At 47.6% G+C, this 26,150-nt stretch overlaps 1 protein-coding gene across 3 annotated transcripts in view; it reads left to right on the plus strand.

Moving 5' to 3' along the window:
* The window catches only part of fgf14 (fibroblast growth factor 14), an 87,764-nt gene that overhangs the window by 53,643 nt on the left and 7,971 nt on the right, over positions 1-26,150 (plus strand). For 2 of the 3 annotated variants that reach the window (XM_084688921.1, XM_084688923.1), the window contains exons 2-3: positions 5,230-5,340; positions 8,675-8,778. In XM_084688921.1, coding sequence (XP_084545047.1) covers positions 5,230-5,340; positions 8,675-8,778 — 215 coding nt within the window. Of the gene's footprint in view, positions 1-5,222; positions 5,341-8,674; positions 8,779-26,150 lie in introns of all 3 variants that reach the window. The other variant, XM_084688922.1, reaches the window with a different exon arrangement.

A 26,150-nucleotide genomic window follows, 5' to 3' on the forward strand; every position in this document is an offset into this window, starting at 1 on the left:
AGGGTCCAATGAGCCAGTGGCTGTGTTCCTTGGAGGTAGAAAGAGAGTGGGCTCTGCTGGGCTGAGCCAGTAGGAAGAGAGAGGCTGATAAACCCCTAATGCGGGCTGGTGGCCAGTCTGGCTGGCTGTATATCTTAGTACTTGTCACCGTTGTCTACAGAGGGAGTCACACGTAAATAAATCAGAGAGTCAAAGATGCGGACGGCAGGCTAACCCGCGGTGACAAATTATCCTCAGAACACCTCGACAACCACATACCTTCAGCAGCCATTTTATTACAGCTTGTCTCCAAGCACCTGAAATAGTGATGAGATCCCACTGGCATTTCTCCAAGAAATCCTACTGGCACTGCCACTGGAACTAGAAATCCCTGCCTTTTGATCCCACTACCCTTAGATTCTAAAGGAGATCCTTCTATCCAGAGATCCTTCGGCCCTGCCTTGTAATAAGGCTCCACCTAACACTAAATGCTAAGATATTAACAAGATAAGAAACATGAAAGGGGAAAATATGTTCTGAAATGGATGATTTGTCCTGGTTTCTGGATGATGGAATTCTAATCAGACCACAGGGCAAATACTCGGTTGTCCCTCAGTTTAATTTGTGTTATTTGTGATTAAAGTCCTTATGGGAATATACCTCATTAATTTCCACCGCTCGCCTGAGAGTTGGGAAAATCTTTAGCAGAAGGTTTCAGACCGTAGATTCCAGGGCTCGCTAGGGACTGTTTGGAAAACACCCACACTAAGCATCTCTCTCTCTCTCTCTCTCTCTCTCTCTCTCTCTCTCTCTCTCTCTCTCTCTCTCTCTCTCTCTCTCTCTCTCTCTCTCTCTCTCTCTCTCTCTCTCTCTATCCATTCCCACCTCTCTCCCTCTCTCCCTCTCTTTCTCTCTCCCACACACACACACACACACACACCCTCACACACACACACACACACACACACACACACACTCACACACACACACACACACACACACACACACACACACACACACACACACACACACACACACACACACACACACAGTGTCCGCTAAGGAAGACTAATGACTTGCTGGGTTGGATGTGTTTAATTCAATGCCGGCGTCTCCCTTGGAGGACATTTCCGGAGAATAAAGCTCACTGCCCCGTCATGTGATATCATGTGTGATCATGTGTTCATTTCAGATCTCACACAGCTAAACACTCCTGGAGTGAGGTTGTGTGAGTGGGGGGGATCCCACTCTTTGTGTGAGGATTTTGAGGCAGGCCAAATTCTTTTTTTATTTTCTTTTTTTTTTTCTCGTGAATATTAGGCTATTATGTGTGACATATATGTATTATTGTATTCAAGTTTTTTGTCATACGTCAAATGTGCGCTACTTCTACGTTGTTGTATGTTATATGTCCAGGAGTTGGTTGAGATGGAAGCTTACTGGAGGACACCGTCATAATGTACATGGTCCAGCAGAGATGAGTGCTCGGGTATACTTATTCATCCCCTTTGGATCAGTGTCAGATATCTGCTGAGTGTGTGAGTTTCCCACAGGGAGACGAACTCTTCCTTTTGAAGGCAATACAAAGCCTATGGCATGCCAGTTTGCTGAATATGCTGCCTAGGAATTGGAAAGCATTCTGTCATATCAGATTATACTGAAGGATCCAGAGACTCAGTGGGGCTAGAATTGACTATTGCATGTCCTGCAGAGGATCTAGCCTCATGTACAGGGCTCTGTGCTGTATAATCCACCACCATAGATTGACGCAACACATGATCCTGTCCGTCACAGCATCTCCGGCCAGCATTGATTCATTAATGGATTTCTCTTCAGATGTGGATACAGAGAGATGGGATAACAGCTTGACTGTGGGGATCAGTGGAGATCAGGGTTATAAAGTAACGTGTGATCTCCTATAGACACCGCTCTGTTGTGCACCCAGGCCTGTCCGCTCACTGCAGGAACAAGGCTGTGATCGCATCACCAGATTAAATGGACAGATTATTAGACGGCGCATACAGATGAGGAGATTAGCCCATTTTGGATTAGGTCCAGGGTATCGGATGTCCGTCTCCGGACAGGATTGGGACACTCACGGTAGTCCCTGGTAGGCCTTCTGACAGTAGTCTGAGACCCAGACCTAAATGCAGACTGCTCTGTCCTTTCTCATGAGTCAGACGAGGATGGTCTTTCCAAGGTTGTCTGAAAAAGACCTGCGTGTATTCCAGGAGGATCTTAAGTGGGTCAGTTAGGACTGGACCAGCAGTTGTCACGCTGTTGTGTACATGTGCTGTGTGTATGTGTGTGTGTGCATGCATGCATGCATCTGTCCATGCATATTGTGAATGCATGTGTGTGTGTGATTGTGTGTGTGTGTGTGCATGCCACAGTTGACAGCCACCGTTTACGAGAAGAGGTGGATTGAGAATGGCAGAGAAGAAAGACAGAGAGATATAGAGGAGGAGAGATAGAGGAGGAGAGAGATAATGTAAAGAAGGAGAGAAAGGTAAAGATACGTTGGGTCAGTGGGGAGAGGGGCTGCAGCAGTCATCCTAGCCCAGCTGTGACAGAAAAGAGTCTGTTCCAGTTCTGGATTTAGAGGGGTTTGAAGGCAAGTCTCTCCCGCTGACAAAGAACCCAAAGCATTTACATAAAGCCACAGAAAAACGGGGGAATAAAAATATATCTCCATTTCAAAAACCAATATCGTGGCAAACCATGACCGCAGGAGGAGATATACAGAGAGAGAGAGAGAGAGAGAGAGGGGGGGGGGGAGAGGGGGAGAGTGAAAGATGGAGCGAGAAGAAGACAGAGACATCTCGCTCAACAGCTCCACAGAGAAGTCTCTCTTATGCAGAGAAGAATTTCCCCATTTTATCCTATGAACTATGTTTAGCCCCTCTCAGCTGGTCAAAACAAATGCAGAGTCATTCTCAAATGTCTGTCTGTTCCTCTTGCATTCTCATGTTCCACCTCTGCTTGTATGCCATTTGTGTCAGGCAGATGGAGAGGACATTTATGAAATACCACCCCACTAATCAGGTTTTATTGTTAGCTTCTATTATACACTGCTAAATCCCTTACATGACAATGAATTCCCTCAAATCTACAGTCGTTTACAGAATTTGAAAATAACCCATAGTCTTATCTGCAGTTCACAGCAGCGCCCGTGAGCTGTTCCTGCGGATGACAGAAGTTCATTAACTTAACATTTCACTCCAACACATGTACCAACGCACACGCATGTCGTGTTCAAAAGGCATGCATGGATAATAGAACCGATGGTTGGTCCAGGTCTTTGAATTCCAAATGTGTGAAAGATACTTTTCAGATATAACAGCAAGAGCACCTACACACACAATCACACACACACGTCCTTGCAAACATGGTAACACACACACACACACACACACACACACACACATCGAAGCATGTACACACATGACCACACACGTGCAGCTTATGACAAACACATGTTTAATTTGAATGATTGCTGATGATTCACATCCAAACCCTTCTAGAATCAATCACCATCCAGTCGTACATGCGGTTACTGTATGCCTCGAATCAAAGTCTGTCATTGATCATAGGTACGTTCTCCCGCTCTCCACTCACACACACCCTGGGGGGCAGTTGGGGTGTCATTACAAAGCCGTGTGTGTCTTTGAGTGGGGTTTACGAACAAACGGAAATATACTTAGGCAGAATGAGAGAGAGAAACACACGGAGACAGAAGGAGAGGAAGAGAGAGTGTGCTCATTTATTTGCAGGCCTGGGTGTTCTCTGCCCTTCACTGAAGCCCTGAACTCCCTTCCTTTGATGTGTTACAGTAGCTCTTTCACCAGGCACAGGGCCAGGACACACACACATACACACACACACACACACTGTAGTAGTGGGGGTAGCCTGCATTTGCCGGGCAGATTGACAACTAAAGAGACAATAACAGGTTGGTGTTTGTAGCCCATTCCCAGATGAAAGGATTCCAGGTAACCCTGCCATCACAGGGAGAGAGGGATACTTATAGACAGAGAGACAGACTCATTGTTATTCATGTGTTGTGGATGGAAAGAAAAATGTATTTGAAAATATCCCATTTTGTTGCTAAAGCTAATGATTGAATGCTAAGCTAACCTTTTCCCATTGTAAATCGTATCACTGGTCGTTTAACCGAGGTGCTCTATCATGCTATTTGTGATCATTGTGTCATCATTGTTTGCCTGAGAAAGCCAGAACTGTGTGTTTGTTCAAAGCCAAGAGACAACCTCTTTGTCACCAGGTGAAGATTTGCCAGTGGAAATTCACTAAGATAGATACCCCTCCCCAACACCATTTCCATGGGACACTCACACTGAAACAACAGCCTCTACCTCAGGCTACACCTCTTCAGACTGTTTGTCTGTCCGTCTAGGCACACACTTACGTGCAAACGCCCTCGCAGACAAACACACACACGCTCACACACACACACACACACACACATACACACACACACACACACACAAAGACACAAAGCACACACTGACACGATGGGGCTCAGGTGAATCAACATGTCCCCAGGGATACCTGAGAATAAAATATGGGGTGATGGCTGTCTTCACTCTAAAGTCAGTGCGAATGACATGGAACCCCAGGGGTACTTGAACACAAACACACACACACAAGCCCCCACACCTGCACACACTCAGGGTCTCACTGTGTGTATTGATTGGAACGTGAAGTCAATTTAATTTGAAAGGTTTAATTGCAAAACGAACAAAACAAACAAATTGCATTGTCGAGGCTTGATCTTTTCATGCATACTAACACACCTCAGTTATACACCGGTCCAGTGTGATGGTCTCCAGTCTGAGCCTCCAAGAGGGGCACTTTTAGGAGTTGTTATGAATACTGCTCTGTAGTTTTAGTCTGCCCATCTCTCTGTATCCTTCATGGACTGAAGGTTGTGGCAGGCAGCAGCAGGATTTAAATGTGCTTGTATTGTTTATATCTTTTACTTTGCTGCATTGGAAGTGTTTTTTAGAAGAACATCCACACAGCTCACCATAGCCATGGTCTTTATTGATGTCACAGTCCATCCAAGTCATGTCTGCTTCTCTGTGTTGTGTTGAGAGTTGGATCTGATCTATCATTGCTAATCCATGTGTCTGTCTCTCTGTCTCTCTCTCTGTCTCTCTCTGTGTGTCTCTCTCTCTCTCTCTCTGTCTCACTCTTTGTCTCTCTCTTTCTACCTTTCCCCTCCTCCAGATCCCCAGCTCAAGGGCATAGTGACCAGGTTGTATTGCAGGCAGGGATACTACTTGCAGATGAACCCTGATGGCTCTCTTGATGGCACCAAGGATGACAGCAGTAACTCCTGTGAGTATCTAATCCTCTGCTTTCCACACAGGAAACACACAGAATATCGGATAAGGCCTTTGAAACCTGTAGGGTAATCTTTTAATTGAATGACTGAAATGGAATAACCTGTGTTTCTATGTTAATTCCCATTCGGACCAAATGCCACCGTATCATTGGTCCTGAACATGCATCAAAAAAGTGTGTGTGTGTGTGAGTGTGAGTGAGTGAGTGAGTGAGTGAGTGAGCAAGGGAGAGCTAGAGAGTAAGAGATCGGTCCATATAGGAATATTACACACTGGAAAGAAATGACACACAACCTACATAAATGAGCATTCAATTTGACTTCCATGTTTTACATTTACATTTAGCAGACACGCTTATCCAGATCGATTTACATTAAGAGGCAAGAGGCCCCAAGTAGGGTGAAGTGCCTTGCCCAAGGACGCAACATATTTTTGCACTGCCGGGAATGAAACTGGCAACCTTCTGATTACTAGTCCAATTCCCTAACCGCTCAGCCACCTGACTCCACATTTTACATGTTTAAGTAACCTGATCACCATATGTGATAAAGATAAAATAAAATAAATGAACCACACTGTGTACAGACTCAGTGAGCCTATCACAGATTAAAATCATCATCTTCCCAGGGATGCGCAGCTGTGTTCAAGATGAAGAGCGTCACTTCCTCACAGCATTATAAAGACAACCAACACTTTGGGAAAGATTCTTCCCTCACATCACAAAAGGAAAAATAAGAATGCATATATTGTAAAAATCAAAAAACATCAAAAAATCATATATATATATATATATATATAAAGAGAGAGAGGGGAGAGTATTATTAGATGTCCCTGGCACTGTTTTCCGAGCTCTCCAGGCTGGCTGCTTAATGTGATTTAGTGGGCAGTGTGACACTGGCTCGTCTATTGTTCCTGTCTCCAGGAGAGGAGATGGCATGTGTCACTTCCTGTTGACAGACCCACATAAGTATATGGACACCACTAACCCTGCACCTAGAGGGTTTCTAAAAGTTTTTCAAAGGGTTTTTCTAATCATTATCCCATGGGATGGCGTCATAAAACTTAAACACTTTTACTTATATTACGTGTACTATTTATTAGGGGTGGGGGAAATAAACAATTCACATTTGAATCGCGGTTCAGTCTGCTTGCGATTCAGAACGATTCACAAATGTATTTGATATTTATGTATTATATGCTTGATTAAAAAAAACATTTTTTGTTATTTTCAATAATCTTTTTTTATTTATAAATATGTTTTAATTTTTTGTTTTATCTCTGAAAAATCCCAAATTGATTTTTAATCAAATCGTGACCCCAAGAATCACATAGAATTGTGAGGTACCAAAAGATTCCCACCCATAATATGTAGTATACAGTACATGTGTATGTAATCTAGAGTCCTATGTAGTATACAGTGTAGTATCTTTCTATGTGATCACACAGATACAACTAGCCGAGCCCCCTTCCTTTAATTGGCCCTCTGCCTTTCAAACCAGAGCCCATATTTCCTCTCTAAGACCACAGATGCACCAATACCAATTACCTGGGGGTCAGCTCAGTTCATTACTAAATCAGTCGGGCACACACACTTGGTGTCACAGTCAGGGACACACACCCTGTTTTCCTCCCCCACTTCAAGCAGTCATTAGCTAACAGTTCCAGCGAGAGTGCTACAACAACAAAGACAACCTTCAATCTGACATGCACCACTGGTGGCTCCACTTACAGCCCTGATACTACTAGCGCATCTCAAGTGGGTGGTGCTGCCTCTCCATCTGTTAGTATGACTGCCCCCTGGCTTGTAGTGCTACTGCCTCTCAGGCTGTTAGTTCTATTATCTCTCAGGCTGGTGGTGGTGCTGCCTCTCAGGCAGTTGATGGTACTGCCTCTCAGGCTGGTGGTAGTACTGCCTCTCAGGCTGGTGGTGGTACTGCCTCTCAGGCTGGTGGTGGTACTGCCTCTCAGGCTGGTGGTGCTGCTGTCTCTCAGGCTGGTGGTAGTACTGCCTCTCAGGCTGGTGGTGGTACTGCCTCTCAGGCTGGTGGTGGTACTGCCTCTCAGGCTGGTGGTGGTACTGCCTCTCAGGCTGGTGGTAGTACTGCCTCTCAGGCTGGTGGTGGTACTGCCTCTCAGGCTGGTGGTGGTACTGCCTCTCAGGCTGGTGGTGCTGCTGTCTCTCAGGCTGGTGGTAGTACTGCCTCTCAGGCTGGTGGTGGTACTGCCTCTCAGGCTGGTGGTGGTACTGCCTCTCAGGCTGGTGGTGGTACTGCCTCTCAGGCTGGTGGTGCTGCCTCTCAGGCTGTTACTTCTACTATCTCTCAGGCAGTTGATGGTACTGCCTCTCAGGCTGGTGGTAGTACTGCCTCTCAGGCTGGTGGTGGTGCTGCCTCTCAGGCTGGTGGTGGTACTGCCTCTCAGGCTGGTGGTGCTGCTGTCTCTCAGGCTGGTGGTAGTACTGCCTCTCAGGCTGGTGGTGGTACTGCCTCTCAGGCTGGTGGTGGTACTGCCTCTCAGGCTGGTGGTGGTACTGCCTCTCAGGCTGGTGGTGCTGCCTCTCAGGCTGTTACTTCTACTATCTCTCAGGCTGGTGGTGGTGCTGCCTCTCAGGCTGGTGGTGGTGCTGTCTCTCAGGCTGGTGGTGGTGCTGCCTCTCAGGCTGGTGGTGGTGCTGTCTCTCAGGCTGGTGGTGGTGCTGCCTGTCAGTTGCTAAAGACAACTCTACAATAAGCTTGTCATTTAGAAAATATATGTAATAAATATTTTAGAAAAAAATTAATAAACCAAGGACATATCACAGCCAGTTGAACAATTTAAGTCAACTATCACCTGCATTGTATTTTTGTATTTTTTAAAGTTCAGATTTTTTAAATTAATGATGGTACTGTTATATGTGATTGCTACCAGCAAGGCTAACTACTGCTATCTCACATATAGTGTTGACCACATCTTTATTTTATTTTAGCCACGGCTACTCCTTCCACAGTTTTTACAAAAAATAGACATGCCTAGAAATGACAGGCCGGTACAAAATGCGAGTCTCATTCCCGACTGTACTGCTATGGTTTTGTGGAAGGTTCCATACCATGTTTAATCCAATATTTTTTAAAATTGGGCAAAATATGTACCACCAAAGGTAGGTACAAAGCTGGAGACCATGGACACCTGGGAGAGTCGCAAGCACACTTTACAATTTCCCCAGAAATGTTACTCCTCACTGGTTGTATAATGATATACTTTCTCTGTATGTCTGTGTATGTCTTTTTATGTGCGTGTATGTCTGTTTGTCTGTGTGTGTGTGTCTGTCTGTCTGTCTGTCTGTCTTGCAGCTTTGTTCAACCTCATTCCTGTGGGACTGAGAGTGGTCGCCATTCAGTCGGTGAAGACAGGGTTATACATTGCCATGAACGGAGAAGGACATCTCTATACATCAGTAAGTCACTCCTTACTGCTCTATTCTACTGTCCTCCAATGTATTCACCCTGCACTTTATAGAGCACCTTAACTGTTATATATATATATATATATATATATATATATATATATATATATATATATATATATATATATATATATATATATATACACGCACACAATAACAGTGCTAACCTCATGCTTCAAATGTGGGCTTCCCTACAGAGAGAGAGAGCTTGTGTATAATATTTACCACCTTCACTGGAGGCTAATTGCATTTCAGAGGAGGTGACCAAACCCATTAAATAATGCTTCGTGCATATAGATTCATTTTCTTCAAATGGAATGCTTGTCCAAGCAACCTGAATTCTGCCTGGAAACACCTCCCTCCTCCTCCACACCTGTCCTCATCTTAGGCACTCTACTCTCCCACCTCTACCTAGGACACCATCTCTAGGGGGGAATAGGGCTTCTTCATTGCAACTCTTCTTGGATTTGAAGCCATAGACCTAGAAAAATCTCACCTGTCCTGCCAGTCTACCTTCTTATTGCAAGAGATATTGCAAAAGAAAACATTCTGTGTGATAGAGATGGACAGAAAATATACATATACACCATATCAATGTTTAATGTAAATCATATACAGCTTCTTTGATATGAATACAATGAATACACTCTTCTTGTACCGTAGATTGACTTATTCATTAGTGCCACTGTCTATGATTCTTCTCCCTGTCCTCATAGCGTCTACACACACACACACTCACACACACACACACACACACACACACACGCATAGTACATTAATTCAGCATTCCTGCTCCCCCCTGCTGTCCTTCCTGGTTAAGGGCTGAGGGGAGAGTCAAGGCATCTCGAGTCAGAGGGACAGGTATGGAATAGGATCCCGTAACCCCTAATCACCACTTGGCTAAAGCTCTGAAACAAATTATACTGAGAGGGATTGACCTAGAATCGTATGGATTGTGCAAGGGGAATTTACAGCAGGGATTGAGAATTAATATACATTATGGAGCTATAAACTGCATGACAATGCAAGGGGTTTAAACTGGTTGTATGGGCCCTTGATCTGCACAATTAGCTCTTTCTATATCCCCCCTGATCTCTGATCTCATTCTGGCTTTCCTTCACTCCCATTCTGTCTCTCTTCCTTATCGACAGCGATAAATCATTGTTTGCACCTGCATATTGGAGTAATGTATTCATTGCTCTTTGCCTTCTATCAAACAGTCATTTCATTTTATCAGTTTAAATGTGTGCTTCATGAGGCTTTAAGACCTGCATCAACATTCATCAGTCCAAAGAGGCAGCAACGCTGTGTGTGTACAGCGGAGCTCAGAGGTAAGAAGGTATGTTGGGGACCTGTCCTTCTCTCTTATGAGACTGCCCCCCCCCCCCCACCCCCCCACGACTCAGACCTCTTAAGCCCCCACTGCCAGCCCCCCGCCACCCCTCCCAGGCCCCTGCAATCCCTTCACCTCCCCGCAGGCTGTCGCTGCCTCCTGGAAGCCTCAGTGCTCCATCTGCACCTTATTTCTGTGCCACTGCAGCCCTGTGAGCAGACCCCAGCTGTCCTCACACCCACACACGAGCACGGGCCTACATCCCTGCTCTCCCTCTTGTGCACATGTGGAAATGACTCTCCTAATGGCAGCCCGCAAAATCAAACCCTTTCATCCTCCTCCGCTTCCTGCGACGGCTCTTCCTTTTTCATTCTTTCCATTACCACAATCTTTCTTTGTGAGTGTGCACCTTGAGAGATGGTCGACCTTTTTCTCGTCCATTGCAAGCATTTGATTACGGGGCACTTACATTTCCAGTAAACACCTTCCCGAACCGAAGGGAAAGCAAAGTTGAGGGGCCCGCCGAAAGAGAGCGTCCCCACCTTGTGAGGAGTAATGTCTCGACTCGAGACGTTACTCCTCGGGACTCTAGAGGATTGGAACGGGGTCCCTCTGAAGAGCAGACAGTCTCTTTATTCCCCTGAAGTTTATGTGACTGGCGTGTGTGATTGTGTTCGCCTTTGGCCATAATTAATCAAACAGTAACACAAACGTTGTGATAGTGTAGTTTGATAAGGAGCAGAATTACATTCTTTAGAAAAGAGGAGACATAAAGGCGGACGCCTAGGTCTTGAGGGAGAAGATGGGAAGGCCCTTTTAGCCTCTCTGGTTCTGCCTCATATCCCTTTGAGGATAGGAGTCTAGGAGTGACAAGATAGGCATCATAGAGAATATGCAGTCTGGCACAAAGGACTTGCCAGTATATAAAAGAGAGTTCAATCATCTATCCTCTTTTCACTCTAATCCTTTTGTATCCAGAGCAATACTCCTGGCTAATTTCTCCTCTCCCTTGTCCCAGCCATGTGACATTTTTCCTGCCAAACAATAAGAGGGAAGATTTCTCTCAATGGTTCCGTGCACTGTCCCTGTCTCTGTCTCTTTCTTCGGCAAACTGCAATCAGGAGAAACGGATGTTATCGTCACCCTTCGGATAGCTGTAATGGTGGTGTTTATGCAAAACTGCAAAGCAGAAGATAAATTTAAATTGAGAAAAAAACACGAGCGTGGCATTATGCTACAAAGACTTGTGACTTGTGACCCCAACAAGTCTCATACAGGGTTTATGTCTCTTTCACTGCTGTAAGGAAGACACTGGGGTCTCCCTCCCTCCCTCTCTCTCTCTCTCTCTCTCTCTCTCTCTCTCTCTCTCTCTCTCTCTCTCTCTCTCTCTCTCTCTCTCTCTCTCTCTCTCTCTCTCTCTTCCCTATCAATCTGTCTCTCTCTCCCTCCCTATATCTCTCTCCCTATCTATCTATCTATCTATCTATCTAACTATCTCCCTCGAACCTCTCCTTACAAAGGTCTCTCTACAGGAAAGGTCGCCCATGTCATGTTCCGTTTAGATACAGAGCTCCTCCCCCACCACCGCCACCACTTTGGGCTTCCCGTTTTTGTTGCCTTTCCACACTGTGTTTCGCGACGCTCTCAGTGACTCCATCCGACAGGGTGACCCTAACTCCCACACAAATGAAATCCTTGAGAGGACATGGTGTCAATACTTTAGACACTCCGCGGTATGAGGCACGTCCTGTAAGGGATGGTGGTGGTGGTGGTGGGGGGACTTTACAAGCTGTAGAAAGGGGCCCCGCGTTGTAGCGTGTCCAAACACACGGGGCACACAGCAGCCGTCGCCGGCTCAGACAACCAATGGAGCCTGATGTATTCACGCCCACTCCAACGCGGTCAACGTGAAAGCAGGACAAAGAGAAGGGAGGGTGTTGGCATGCAGGAAAGGAAGAGGAGACAGAAGCTTATACATCGTCTGGTGGAGTGAGACGGACGAGCAGCTTCGCTGGAGGAGGCAGAGGAGGAGGAGGTCGCTGGAATCTTTTGTGCTCCAGGGGTTTGAGGACAACTTTAATGCATTCCCTCTTTTTTTTCTGTTATCCTTTTCATGCTGCTCTTGAAGTTTTCCTAAGTGAAGTGCCCCTGCACTGGGTTCTCTCTGCTCCCATGGTCCAATCTGTAGATTTCATCCATCCTGGCCACTACACAGACGGACAGACAGACAGACAGACAGACAGACAGGCAGGCAGGCAGGCAGGCAGGCAGGCAGGCAGGCAGGCAGGCAGGCAGGCAGGCAGGCAGGCAGGCAGGCAGGCAGGCAGGCATGATGGGCTACTTTAAGTACCGTAGCACAAAAAGAAACATAAGTTTACACAAGGCCACTATAATTCTGCTAATGTAGAACAGTTGGCAACAGTGGTAGCTTGTTGCACTTCTCCACTGTCTGGCACGCTTGGCACACTCCTCTCCAGCAGAAGAGGTGTGTGTGTGCGTCTCCTTATGGGTGTCTACAGGATGTGATTTTGCATATGTTTCTCTGTGTGTGTATCTGCGTGTTTGTGTGTGTGTGTGTGTGTGGTGCATACATATATTCACATGCATGAATTTCCATGTGCGTGTGCCTAGGTGTTGTGTGGGCTTACCAAACAGATGGCTTTGTGTGAATGTGTTAATTACACACCTGCCAAATGATGATGGTGATCCCTATATCCCGCTGTCTTATGCATGGCCAGAATCATGTTGTACTATGACTGTCCTCTTTGGTCATCTGGAGGCGTAATACAGCAGAATACTGTGGACAGCATCAGCACAGTGTAGGGCTGACAGTTCCTCTGTTACTGTACTCCACCCAGCCCTCCATTGTCACAGTGGTGAGATGGAGAATCTGTCATGACATCTTCGTGTCCCCAGTCTTTCCCAGGTATTTAATTACTCAGCGACTCCCCACTGCAGAGACCAGAGGGGAAGAGAGCGAGGGACCAGAGAGAGAGATAGAGAGCAAGCGAGAAAGAGAGCAAAGAGAGGCTTGAAGGAGGGAGAGACCAAAGTGAGGCTGGCTTCCAGGTCTGTGGTCAGGAGCAGGTTCATGCATTAATGAACAACAAGGTCAGAAGGTGTGTGTCTGGGTTTATGCATGCCCGTCTATGTGTGTGTGTGTCAATGTGTGTGTGTGTGTGTGTGTGTGTGTTGATGCGTGTCTGCATGTGGGCGTGTGTCTACGTGTCTGTGTGTCTATGTGTCTGTGTGTGTCTATGTGTGTGTGTGTGTGTGTTCATGTGTGTGGGTGAGGGACTGGCCAGGTTCTAGCTCAGTCTGAGCCCGGGGCAGCCAAGAATAGCCTGCTGGTCCTCAGCCACATTATGGGACAGGCATTATTAATGGGCAGCCCTGGCTTAGCTGCCCACATCACACTGCGTCCAGGCTGTTGCTGGCTAGATTGAATAAATCAAGGTTAAGACAACGATGTCATCACAAGGAGGAAGTTTGGATTTCATGGGAACAAGAGTAAACAACGCAGAACGCTATGCACAACAAAAAGGCTCATGGGTAATCAATTGACTTTTCCAAGCCTTTATATATTCAACCAATTGCTGGCAGGAAGCAGAGAAGAAAGGGGAAATATGAGTATGTTTATTTGGCAGTAAAGTCATTGTAAGGATTGACTGTTGTTTAATGATTCAGTTACAGCAATCGTAATTTGTCAGGGTGCCAATGTGAAGTTTGATAGGGTACTCTGCTTAGAGTGGATATCAAACCATTTTATTTTCTGTCTGATAGTATGTGGCCGGTAGATGCCAGACTATTCTATTTAGTTTTGAGTTTGGGTATCCTTGCCATTGTGACTCATCACAATGTAGAGGAGCATCATATGCCACAGTCTGCATCTCACTGAGTCACACACACACACACACACTTACTGATAGCACCTAGGTCTGGGCAGTACTGTGTTAGTCCTCACTGTAGGGATATACGCCTCTCTGAACAATAACTCATAACAACCCCAGTAGAGACGTGTTCTCCCCAGGTCAACAGTTCTTTTAGTACCCTTTCTCTTTTTCTCTCTCCTTCTATCACTCCTGCTTATATCTCTCAAGTCTCTGAGCTTCCACAGTGTCAGTTGTTTCACCCCTTTACCTTTCTCTCTCCTTCTTTCACCGATGTTGCCCTCCTCTCATTTTCTCCTTTTCTATCACTATTGTATTCCTTTTTCCCTCTATCGTTCCAGTTTCATCCCTCTCCCTTTCTCTTTATTGTATTCATTTACATTTATGCATTTAGCAGACGCTTTTATCCAAAGCAACTTCCAAAAGAGAGCTTTACAAAAGTGCTTAGGTCACTGATCATAACAACAAACTTTGTGGGTAGCCAAAACATGAAGCATACACTAAAAAGTCCCAAAAGGAAGAACCATAAGAGCATGTAGTTGAACAGGTTACAATTAAATATTCCTCCTCTCCTCTTCTCTCCCTATAGCTCCTGTCTCCCCTACCTCCGATCATCCCCATATATAGATATCCTTTTGCATTCTCCCTTTTAATCTCCCTTTCTCTCCATCTATCACTCAATGAATAATTACAGGTGGGGTGATGTGCCTTCTTTGCTGTTGTGTGAGCAACTGGTTTACTTGACACTTTAATGATACGGTAGAGAGGGGCAGAGATAGATTGAGTGGGACTTTAGGGGAGAGAGAGAGAGGGGGGGGGGGGAGAGAGAGAGAGAGAGAGAGAGAGAGAGAGAGAGAGAGAGAGAGAGAGTGAGTGAGTGAGTGAGGGGTTGAGAGGCCAGACTGTTTGGAGCATGATTGATAACAGTAGGAAGGAGGTTTGATGGATAAAGAAAAGAGACCGTGTAAAAACTACAGAGCCATTTCAGTGGCCATGTGACCAAGTAACCAGATGGGGACAATAGGCATATATGCACATTGACACTGCCTAGAAGATGAGTAAGACCTGCAAGCATTCCCATTTGGTGTCATTCCTTTGTAAGTGACTTACACAAATTAAAATTCTGAATTCAGTGCCGAGCTGTTGATCCTGCTTGTGTACAAGACAACCATGGACAGCTTGGCCCTAGCAGTACACACACAGTATTCCTACCCCTACTCCTCTCACGCCCTCCACGGACCACGCTCGACTCCCACCCCCTCACTTCACAGGTCCACCCTCTATTCCCTCACCTGCCCCCCTCCCTTCTACTCCATACCCTGCCCCCCCCCCCTCTCCGCTACTCTCCCTCCCCTCTACTGCCTCGCCCAGTCTCCCTAGTGTCCAGCCCAGCCATAACAGAGGCCACCACCCCCGCTATTGATCTATCTGTCAACTAGGGGCTCTCCCTGCCCCAGTCACCTCCCTCTGGCCACACGCACGCCTGGAAACGGGATGAGGAGGGGGGGAAACACAACCGTCACCAGGGGTACAGTGGACCAGCAGGAGTGTGGGAGGTGGCGATAAATGAGCTGGCTTTGTCAGATCGTGAGAAGGCAAAAGACTGGAAAGAACAGAGTATTGATTGGTGGGAAGGAGGAAGGCAGGAATGGGGGAACCCCCACCAGCAGTGTGTGTGAGGGGAAAGTCCCGCTCCAGCCAATAAAATCAGTGTACTGTAGCCAGACCAGCAGCCCTTGTCTGACAAAGGAGGCGCCATTATCAACAACCATTATCAGCAACACACAAATTCATCACCCGGGCCCAAACCCATACATTTCTTAATATACTATTAAAGACGAACACCGTTCAATTACTTTCCCATCACGCAGGCTGAACGCTACCTCCAAAGGGGGTGGGGGGGTGGGAGGCAGGGGTGGGGTAGGGGGTGAAGACGAGTCATTTCCGACCTGATCCATCGCAGAGGCGCGGCTATTCCAAAGGGGCGAGGAACAATTATTCACGTTCCTCTTCCCCTCCGTGTGAAATGAGCCTGCGCTGCGAAGGGGGGGGGGGGCTGAACGAGGTGCCGATGGTGGGGATGTTGCCGCTCCACCCCGCCCGCACCAGCGCCCCGCCCCCTCTGCCCCCAATCCCCACTCCATGGCCCCTGGTTGGGATGTGTTATTGATTGCACCTCTGTCCTGTGATTACCTCTAAAGGACTATTCTTCAGGGTATACCTCATTTATTATAACACACCTGATGGGATCAGCTTTCAATGGCATCCCATATGCTGTCGTAGAGCCAGATGGATGAAGATGATACGCTCAGCAGTGGGTCGTACCTTCAAATCAAATCCAACTTTACGGTGTATAGCCCTTTTTGCGAGTTATCTCGCAAAGGGCTGCACAGATCAGCACTCCTACCGACCTAAACCCACAGAAAATACCAGGAAAAACCTTTCAGAGAGAAAAGACCATGAGGAGCAATTACGCGTAAGATCCGCTCTTCCAGAGACAATTGGAAAGGCACAAAGGTGCAGACCATTAGCGGGAGACCACCTGGCAAGGTCTGAACAAAGACAACGGAAACAGAGCTGTCTTCTGTCCACGTCCGCCACACTATTAGTTCTAATCAGTACTACAGTATGTACTTCAGTGCCATCCCTATTCACCAGTGCATTTGAGGCCCAATTTTTCAAAATGGCCGTGGCCGTAAAACGTAAGTGAAAGTTGACCAGTGTTGCAAAACTCCTTGAAAGACATAACTTTCAAGATGCACAAAATTACACTTGCGTCATCCACTACACCCAGCCTGCATGTTTGCAAATTTTGATTTCAGTCAACCAATGGACCAGTCTCCTTGTGAGGGGCTGGACTCTCTTCCACTCCTGAGTTGCCCTCGGTGAGAGGCCCACCGATCTGAACCCGAGTAGTGTTTTGTTGTTGGACTTCTGTGGTAGACACGGCTTGTGTCTAGTACAGAAGGTGGGAGCTTCAACTCCCACTTCCGGGAGAGCTTCAATCATGTCTCGGGGAGGGGGGGCGGCGACATTGAGTCCGAATGGGCCATGTTCCGGACCTCCATTGTTGAGGCAGCTGACCGGAGCTGCGGACGCAAGACGGTCGGTGCATGTCGCGGCGGTAACCCTCGGACCCGGTGGTGGACGCCGGAGGTGAGGGATGCCGTCAAACTGAAGAAGGAGGCCTTTCGGACTTTATTGGCTGGTAGGACTCCAGAGGCAGCTGATGTGTACCGGCAGGCCAAGCAGAATGCGCTTTTGGCAAAAACCCGGGCGTGGGAGGAGTTCGGCGAGGCCATGGAGAATGACTTCCGAATGGCTTCGAAAAGGTTCTGGACCACCATCTGGCAACTCAGGAGGGGGAAGCAGTGCTCTGTCAACACTGTATACGGTGGGGACGGTGCGCTGCTGACCTCGACGGGGGACGTCCTGGATCGGTGGAAGGAATACTTCGAAGACCTCCTTAATTGCACTAACACGCTTTCCGACGGGGGGGGGGGGGGCCTTCTATCTCTGGGCTGAGGTCGCAGAGGTGGTTGAAAAGCTCTGCTGTGGCAGGGCCACTGGGGTGGATGAGGTCCACCCGGAGTTCGTTAAGGCACTGGATGTTGTAGGGCTGTCTTGGTTGACACGACTCTGCAACATCGCGTGGACATCGGGGACAGTGCCTCTGGACTGGCAGACCGGGGTGGTGGTTCCCCTCTATAAAAAGGGGGACCGGAGGGTGTGCTCCAACTTTAGGGGATCACAGTCCTCAGCCTCTGTGGGAAAGTCTTTTCAGGGGTTCTGGAGGGTCCGTCGGATTGTCAAACCTCGGATTCAGGAGAGGTGGTTTTCGTCCTGGCCGTGGAACTGTGGACCAGCTCTACACCCTCGGCAGGGTCCTGGAAGGGTGCATGGGAGTTCGCCAAACCAGTCTACACATGTTTTGTGGATTTGGAAACGGCATTCGACCGTGTCCCTCTGGGGCTCATGTGGGGGGTGCTCCGGGAGTACGGGGTACCGGATTCCCTGATCGGGGGCCCCTGTACAACCGGTGCTAGAGTTTGGTCCGCATTGCCGGCAATAAGTTAAACTTGTTCCCGGTGAGGGTTGGACTCCGCCAGGGCTGCCCTTTGTCACCAATTCTGTTCATTACTTATATGGACAGAATTTCTAGGCGCAGCCAGGACGTTGAGGGGGTCCGGTTTGGTGACCTCAAGTTCGGGTCGCTGCGTTTTGCAGATTATGTGGTCTTGATGGCTTTATCGGGCCGTGAACTTCAGCTCTCACTGGAGCGGTTCGCAACCGAATGCGAAGCGGCTGGGATGGGAATCAGCACCTCCAAATCTGAGGCCATGGTTATCGACCGGAAAAGGGTGGAGTGCAATCTCCCGGTCGGGGAGGAGATCTTGACCCAAGCAGAGGAGTTCAAGTATATTCGGGGTCTTGTTCACGAGTGAGGGAAGAATGGAGCGCAAAATCGACAGGTAGATCAGTGCGGCGTCCACAGTGATGCGGGCTCTGCATCGGTCCGTCGTGGTGAAGAAGGAGCTGAGTCGAAAGACAAAGCTCTCTATTTACCAGTCGATCTATGTTCCTACCCTCACCTATAGTCAAGAACAAGCGGCCAAAATTTGTTTTCTCCGCAGGGTGTCCGGGCTCTCCTTCAGAGATGTGAGAAGCTCGGTCATCCGGGAGGGGTTCAGAGTAGAACCACTGCTCCTCCGCGTCGTGAGGAGCCAATTGAGGTGGCTTGGGCATCTGATAAGGATGCCTCCTGGACGCCTCCCTGGTGAGGTGTTCTGGGCACGTCCCACTGGGAAGAGGCCTCGGGGAAGACCTAGGACACGCTGGAGGGACTGTCTCTCGGCTGGCCTGGGAACGCCTCGGGGTCCCCCAGGAAGAGCTGGTGGAAGTGGCCGGGGAGGGGGAAGTCTGGGCCTCCCTACTTAGGTTGCTGCCCCCGCGACCCGACTCCCAATAAAGTGGCAGATGATGGATAGATGGTCAACCAACGGGAAAGAGGGATACAATAACTTTCATCCTTTAATCAATGAAAAAAGGCCCTGGTGTTTAGCATATTAGTTATTTTTCAGCACAGGAAGCCATCTGATTGAGGCAAGCTTTCATGGTGAAAGCTTTAAAAACTTGGGTGTAGAGCAGTGTGCTGACATGAACTCCTCATCCATGGGCACTCCAGCCTTTTCCAGTCCTCTCAGCCAATCAGCTGGGTCAGGTCACTAGCAAGGGGGTCAGCTCTTGGCATTTTACTGGCTGGCTCACCTTTTACATCCAACCGTATCTACCTTCCTGGCTCCGGATTGGCTGGGGTTGAAAGGACAAGCTGGTTCTCATCTACTGATGAGAGTGAACCAGGGTGTCATTGAAAGGTCAGTCCTGTGTCTGGCTATATCTCTGGGACTGTGTCGGCGTCATGCAACTACTTTGACCCAGTTAGTCGGCAGTATGCTCAACAAACCCCCTGGACAATGATTCTGTCTCATCAACAGAATAATTATGACCCAGCTCAGGCTATGAGAAAGGATTATTGTGGAGCTGGTAGGCAAGTGTTTGTGTTTTGTTTAGCTTTTTACTGTACTAGGGGACAGTGTGTCTAGACAACAATCGCTAGAGATGAACCAGACAATACAGGGCTTAGTCTCCTCCGCTTTTTGAGAAGATGTGCGTGTGAATGTGAATGTGTGCGCGTGCGTGAGTGTGTCAGTCAGCCAGGGCACTTACAGCTCAGTCTGTATGAGTGCTCACGCCATCATCCTTCTTTCCCCTTGAATACACACGTTAGTTCGTCCTCAGAACTGCTGCCCGGCCGCTCTCCACATTATGACCCTAATGCCGTCCTAATTGCTTTCCCAGCGTGTAAATGTCAAGCACCTTGCTAATACAAATGGCGTACTTGTGCTTGTTGCCTCAAGTGCAATGTAACGTGCAAATGAGAATCAACGGGAGGCCGGTTCGGGCCGACGCGAGCGGTGCTCAAACGTCGCCCGCTTTCAAATAGTGACACGCCGTCTGCGTTCCAGGCGCCTTCTCGCTGGCCTCGCTCGCCCCGTGTTAGACCACTCAGGGTGAGCTGGAACTGGGTGCTCACACCAACCTCTGTGTCGACGGGGAGGTTAGTCTTGTTCTTAAAGAGAATGCATTTTATATTGTAAATTGGCAACTTATATTTTATTTTATGGCAACTTATATTTTATTTTATTGTATATTTTATTTTAATTTATTCCAACTAGTATTGCTGGTTTAAGTATCCTTAGTATAGTTAGACCACATATTTAAATGTAAGATTCCTATATGTTTATTGTATGCACCTTCCTGCCAAATCAAATTCCTTGTCTGTGCTTTCATGGCGAATAAATCCCTTTCTGATTCTGAGAATGTCACAGAGAGGGCTTTGGGTGGAGGGGGTGGGGGGGTGTATCGGCTGACGGTAGGGCTGGTATAGAGTCGGGGTCGGCAGGTTGCTGGTTCCAGTCTGGTTCCTGCTGGTTGGGACTTGTTACAGACAGGGTTTTTTGGTGTGGCATGAGATTCCCTAGCCTTCACCTAGCCAACAGTGATAAAAGCATACACACACACACATACACACCGCCCTCATCCTCTGTCATGCCAGAATCCTTCTGTGTCCTTTCTAATTCCACTGAATGAAAGTAGCATTTTATCAAGCCTCACCCCTGCAGCTTTAAAATCAATACACAGAGGGAGAAGAGAGGGAGAGAGAGAGAGAGAGAGAGAGAGAGAGAGAGATATGAAGAGAACGAGAGAGAGGAAGGGAGAGAGGGAGAGAGAGAGAGAGAGGCAAGACTGTGAATCATGATAATTCATTTGCTACAGTCTGTCCTGCTAACTCACTTGGACTCTTCACCCAGCCTCACCCAGCCTCACCCAGCCGCACGCAATCTCACCCAGGGCTAGAAGACTGACATGTTGGGTAGGTGCTGAATCAGAGGAGAAAGGTTACAGTTTTATGTCAAAACAAGCAGTTTGAAAAGCAGGTCACTCTCATTCTCCTTTGGTATTAAGCATGTCCCCTGTTGCTCTACTGAGTCATCTATCTACACGGCTGCTCTAATCAATCAATATGGTCTGTTATTGCAAACAAAGTGTCTTCTAAAAACACTTTGACCTACCATTTAACGTGCACTGTAAACACATGTTTATGCGTGCTGTAAAGAAATTTATGTTTCCAGACATGATAAAAGAAAGAGGGAAAGGTTTTGTTTGTAAGGACTTAGGATAGTACCAATAATCTTGACGGTGTGACTGTTTATTAGCATAATGCAACATCAGGACAGGACTAGCCGATAGGACAAACAGCCTGGGGCTGCAACTCCTCCTCCCCAATATGTGTGTTGTGATAAGTACAGTGACTTTAATCTCCCTGAAGCGATATGAAATAAACTGTCTGAAGATGATATTAAAAACCCCGCCATCTGGGCCTTGAAAAACATGCAGGCGTGCTGTATCACTTTGATCTACAGACACCCTGTAATGCTAATGATAAGGATATCCCTGCAGACGGTATCAGCTGTATCTGATAAGGGGGAGAAATCCTGAAGTAGTCTGATGTGGCTGTCGGACGCATGCCTCATCACCTGCGTCCGATGAGACGCGAGATAGAACACGCCCTGCTCGCCAGTCTGTCACAGGAATTGATGTCTGCGTGGTTGTGTGGAGGTGTAGGTAAACTGTTTGGGTGTCAGTGCTTGCATGCATGGTGGGAAAAGACACAGAGAAAGAAAGACAAGCAAAGAGAAAGAAAGACAGGCGAAAGACAAAGAGAGAGAGAGAGAGAGAGAGAGAGAGAGAGAGAGAGAGAGCAATACAACTGTGATCTTTAGGACACAATGTACTGTACAGGACAGTAGACAATCCCCTTGCCTGTCAGCTGGTTTTAGATGGTTTTGTTTGTCTTCCTACTGGAAACCGTTTCTACCAGATATATAGAGGACCTGCCTGGCTGCCTGGCTGGCTGGTTTAGCATTCCTGCTGTATCCAAACCATGGCTTTAGCTCTCCTGGCAGACTGCTAGAGATTCCTCTCCTGCGTCCAGTGAGCCTGAGCTGCATGGCTGACTCTGTGTGTGTACGTGCAGGGTCATGGGTCGGTGTGCACGGCTCGATGTGTGTCCCATTGTGTCCATTCCTCTCTGTATTTGCGCTTTACCAGTGCTGTACGGGACGGCCATGGGAGGACCTGCCTTTTCCATGGCTGCTCTCCTGGATTACAGCAGATGATGCTTTAGGACTATCTGATAGCTGGGCTCGCAGTGCTGGGAAATGATTGAACTAACATCTCAAGTGGGCATAGTTCTGCCCTGGAGCTATACCACCCTGCCAGCCATGCCAACCTGCCAGCCATGCCACCCTGTTCACCTGGTTGTTCTACCCTGTCAACCCCAACACACGCAGACAAACAGTGTATGTGTTTGTGTGCGTGTATGTTGTGTTTGTGCGTTGCCAGTGCACACACTGCTAATGTATCCATGGTACCATGCCTTTGTGACTAATCCCATGGTTTAGTCATAACTCTGCATAAGGACGGTTCTGTATTATGATGTCAAACGTACTCACTCATCCCTTGACCTATGACCCCTGACCCACCAAACTCTCATGGGTACTACATTTGACTAATACTAATGTATATGACGTCATTGAAACACTAGTCATATGATGCAGGTCAGCAGGAATCAGAGTCTGACTGGCCGTCAGGAGAGTCCAGGGCCGTTTTTCAGTTCTAGTCCAGATCTGGCAGGAATCCATGTATTTTCCAGCTGACAATAGATGCTACGATTACGTACAGTATATCCTGCAAGATAAGATCACCTTGCAGTGAAAGCCAAAATGAAAAGAATGAGAATTCAAACCTCCAGGGCCTGTCCGGGCTATGCTATGCTATTTATTACGCACAGTTAATCCTTTGATGTCAAAGCAATCAAAGCTACAGAATTAGCTGTAGTCATGCCCAAAAAAGGTGTGTATTTGGAAAGAAAGACATTTGATGTGCCAAAATGTTATTTGCCTTCATTTATAATACAGCATCCAAGCAATGACTCTTGCTTAAAGTGGGACACAGTTACACACACACACACACACTCTCATCTCTCTCGTGGCACCACAGCAACCTCAGTGCTTGGGGGGAACCCTGACTCACGGAAGGGGACAACCAACACATTTACTGAGACTAGTTTCTCATCTGCTCTTTCTCTCTCTCTCTCTCTCTCTCTCTCTCTCTCTCTCTCTCTCTCTCTCTCTCTCTCTCTCTCTCTCTCTCTCTCTCTCTCTCTCTCTCTCACACACTTTCTTTATCCCCCCCTCGCTCCGTTTTAGCGTATACTGTATGAAAGACCAGTGCACCTGACCCAGTCAAGAGAGGACTATGTTAGCTTTTTAGCGTGAGCAGACCACTCACCCTGACCATAGCTGACTGACCAATCTACCGGAGACCTGGGAGCGCTGACACAGGTCTGGCCTCCACTTACAGATCAACACACGACACACACAAACACACACTCAGGGTTTGTCTTTACTGGAACAAGTGTGTCTGAGAGAGGCAGGTCAGGTCCAGGAGTCTTTGCTGCTCGTGGAGATATAAGCATCTCAGCCCCGAGGTAGCTCTGCTCACCCACTTACAGCCGACTCCTTCCACTGCTCCAGCCCTCTGCGTCTGGGAGAGGGAGCTAAGAGGTGGGTCCGTCTCACAACCAAGGATGGCTCTTTGAATGATTTATTCGAATGAAAGCGTGGCTGCTGTAGGTGCACCGCCTCTGCCTTTTGAAATTGCGTTTTCTCTCTTCTTCTTTTTTTCCCCCCACCTTCCTATTTGAGCTGTACTGAAACAGAGGAAGCACTAAAACGCACATTGCAGTGAAAAGGCTGTGTGTGTGTTGATGTGTGTGGATGTGTGCATGTCTATGTGTGTGTGTGTGTGTGTGTGTGTGCATGTGTGTCACGTGCGCATGTCTGTATCTGTGTGCATGTACTGTATGTGTGTGTGTGTGTGTGTGTGTGTGTGTGACTGTGCATATGTGTGTGTGTGTGTGTGCCTAGCAGACTCTGTGGACTTCCACGAGGCCAGTGTTAAAATTCTAAAGGCATCTAAAAGGTCAGTTTCCTTGGGGAGTCTCCATTGAAAGCTTAAGTGCTTCTGGTTTCCAAACACTGTAAAAGCGTCAGTGCTTTTTGTCACCCACTTCTCAAAAATAGATAGTTTCCTTGATGTGAGGACGGGGAGATGTGGAAGAAACAAAGGGAGGGCTGGGAAAGAAGCGGCAGTCACTTTGACTGTGTTTTATTGAAGAAACCAGTTTGAAAACTGGGAATTTCTAATGATTGTAGAGTGTGATTCGATGGGCTGCACCTTGTACTTCAGAGCGAAGATGAGATTGTGTTTGTTTGTATGTGTATATGTACGACCCTGTTTGCTCTCTGCTTGACGAGGGAAAAAAAACGTTTTTGAAAGATGGCATGACAGAAACTTTTTTTTACTCACAGGTTGTAAATGTCTAAAGTCATGCTATCAGTGTAACTCTCACGTGAGTGGATGCGTCGGACTAAACAACAAGGCATGTCCCCCACATCCAGAAAGGCTTTCTATGTCTTCAAAGAGATTCCAAGCGAGACAGTAAGACTGTGAATATAATTATCACTGGGTCTCATGGAATCAGTGTTGTTCCCCAAGGACCTACATTAACACTTCAAATAAACAAAATAAATAATGTGGACGTTAGCCGCATGCCAAACATGAAAACTCAAGGATAACCGCCTTGCTATAGCTTTGTTCCACATCCAGGGCTACCTACACAATAAAATACTAGTAAGAATAGAACAGGCTCTCTCAAGGCATATTCACAACAAGCCCAAGCACAACATTGACTCATTTGATAATGATGAACAAGATAGAGTCCAAATGAAGTCGAGTGTTTGATTTTGAAGGTTGGAGATGTCTGGCATCACCCTGAGTGCTCCATCTGGCAGTTGTTTCTGGGATTAGAGCACTGGAACTGTCAGAGCACTGGAGCTGGTGTCTGCCAAGCCAAGAAATGTATTACTTTATAATCATTGTGTGATCGGGTCAGCCCCCTCTGCATAACAGACATGCAGGAAGACAGAAAGGCATAGAGCCAGGTAGACACGCTGGCAGGATGGCAGGCAGCCAGGTGATCTAGCAGACAGACAGACAGACAGACAGACAGATAGATAGATAGAAAGGCAGGCTTGCAGTCAGACAAGCAGACAGACAGACAAACAGGCAGGCAGGCAGGCAGGCAGGCAGGCAGGCAGGCAAGCAGGCAGGCAGGCAGGCAGGCAGGCAGGCAGGCAGGCAGGCAGGCAGGCAGGCAAACAGACAGACAGACAGACAGACAGACAGACAGACAGACAGACAGACAGACAGACAGACAGACAGACATATAGAAAGGCAGGCTTGCAGACATACAAGCAGACAGACAGGCAGGCAGGCAAGCAGGCAGGCAGGCAAACAGACAGACAGACAAATAGACATACAGACAGACAGACAGACAGACAGACAGACAGACAGACAGACAGACAGACAAATAGACATATAGGCAGGCAAACAGACAGACAGACAGACAGATAGACATACATACAGACAGACAGACAGACAGACAAATAGACATACAGACAGACAGACATATAGAAAGGCAGGCTTGCAGACATACAAGCAGACAGGCAGACAGATAGGCATTTAGGCAAGCTTGCAGATGAACAGACAGACAGACAGACAGACAGACAGACAGACAGACAGACAGACAGAAAGGCAGAAAGGCAGGCTTGCAGACAGACAAGCAGACAGGCAAACAGACAGGCAGACAGACAGGCAGGCAGGCATGCAGGCAGACCAAACATAGTAGTAGTAGACAGACAGACATGTAGGCAAGCTTGCAGATAAAACGACAGACAGGCAGGCAGACTGGCATGTAGTCAAGCTTGCAGATGAACAGACAGACAGACAGACAGACAGACAGACAGACAGACAGACAGAAAGGTAGGCATGTTGGCAAGCTTGCAGATAAACAGACAGACAGAAAAGCAGGCTTGCAGACATACAAGCTGACAGGCAGACAGACAGACAGACAGACATACAGATAGGGAGCCAGGGAGACAGGGAGACAGATA

This window comes from Hypomesus nipponensis, chromosome 23, assembly GCF_054491055.1.
Source record: "Hypomesus nipponensis isolate SF chromosome 23, ASM5449105v1, whole genome shotgun sequence".
In the NCBI taxonomy this organism is placed as follows: domain Eukaryota; kingdom Metazoa; phylum Chordata; class Actinopteri; order Osmeriformes; family Osmeridae; genus Hypomesus; species Hypomesus nipponensis.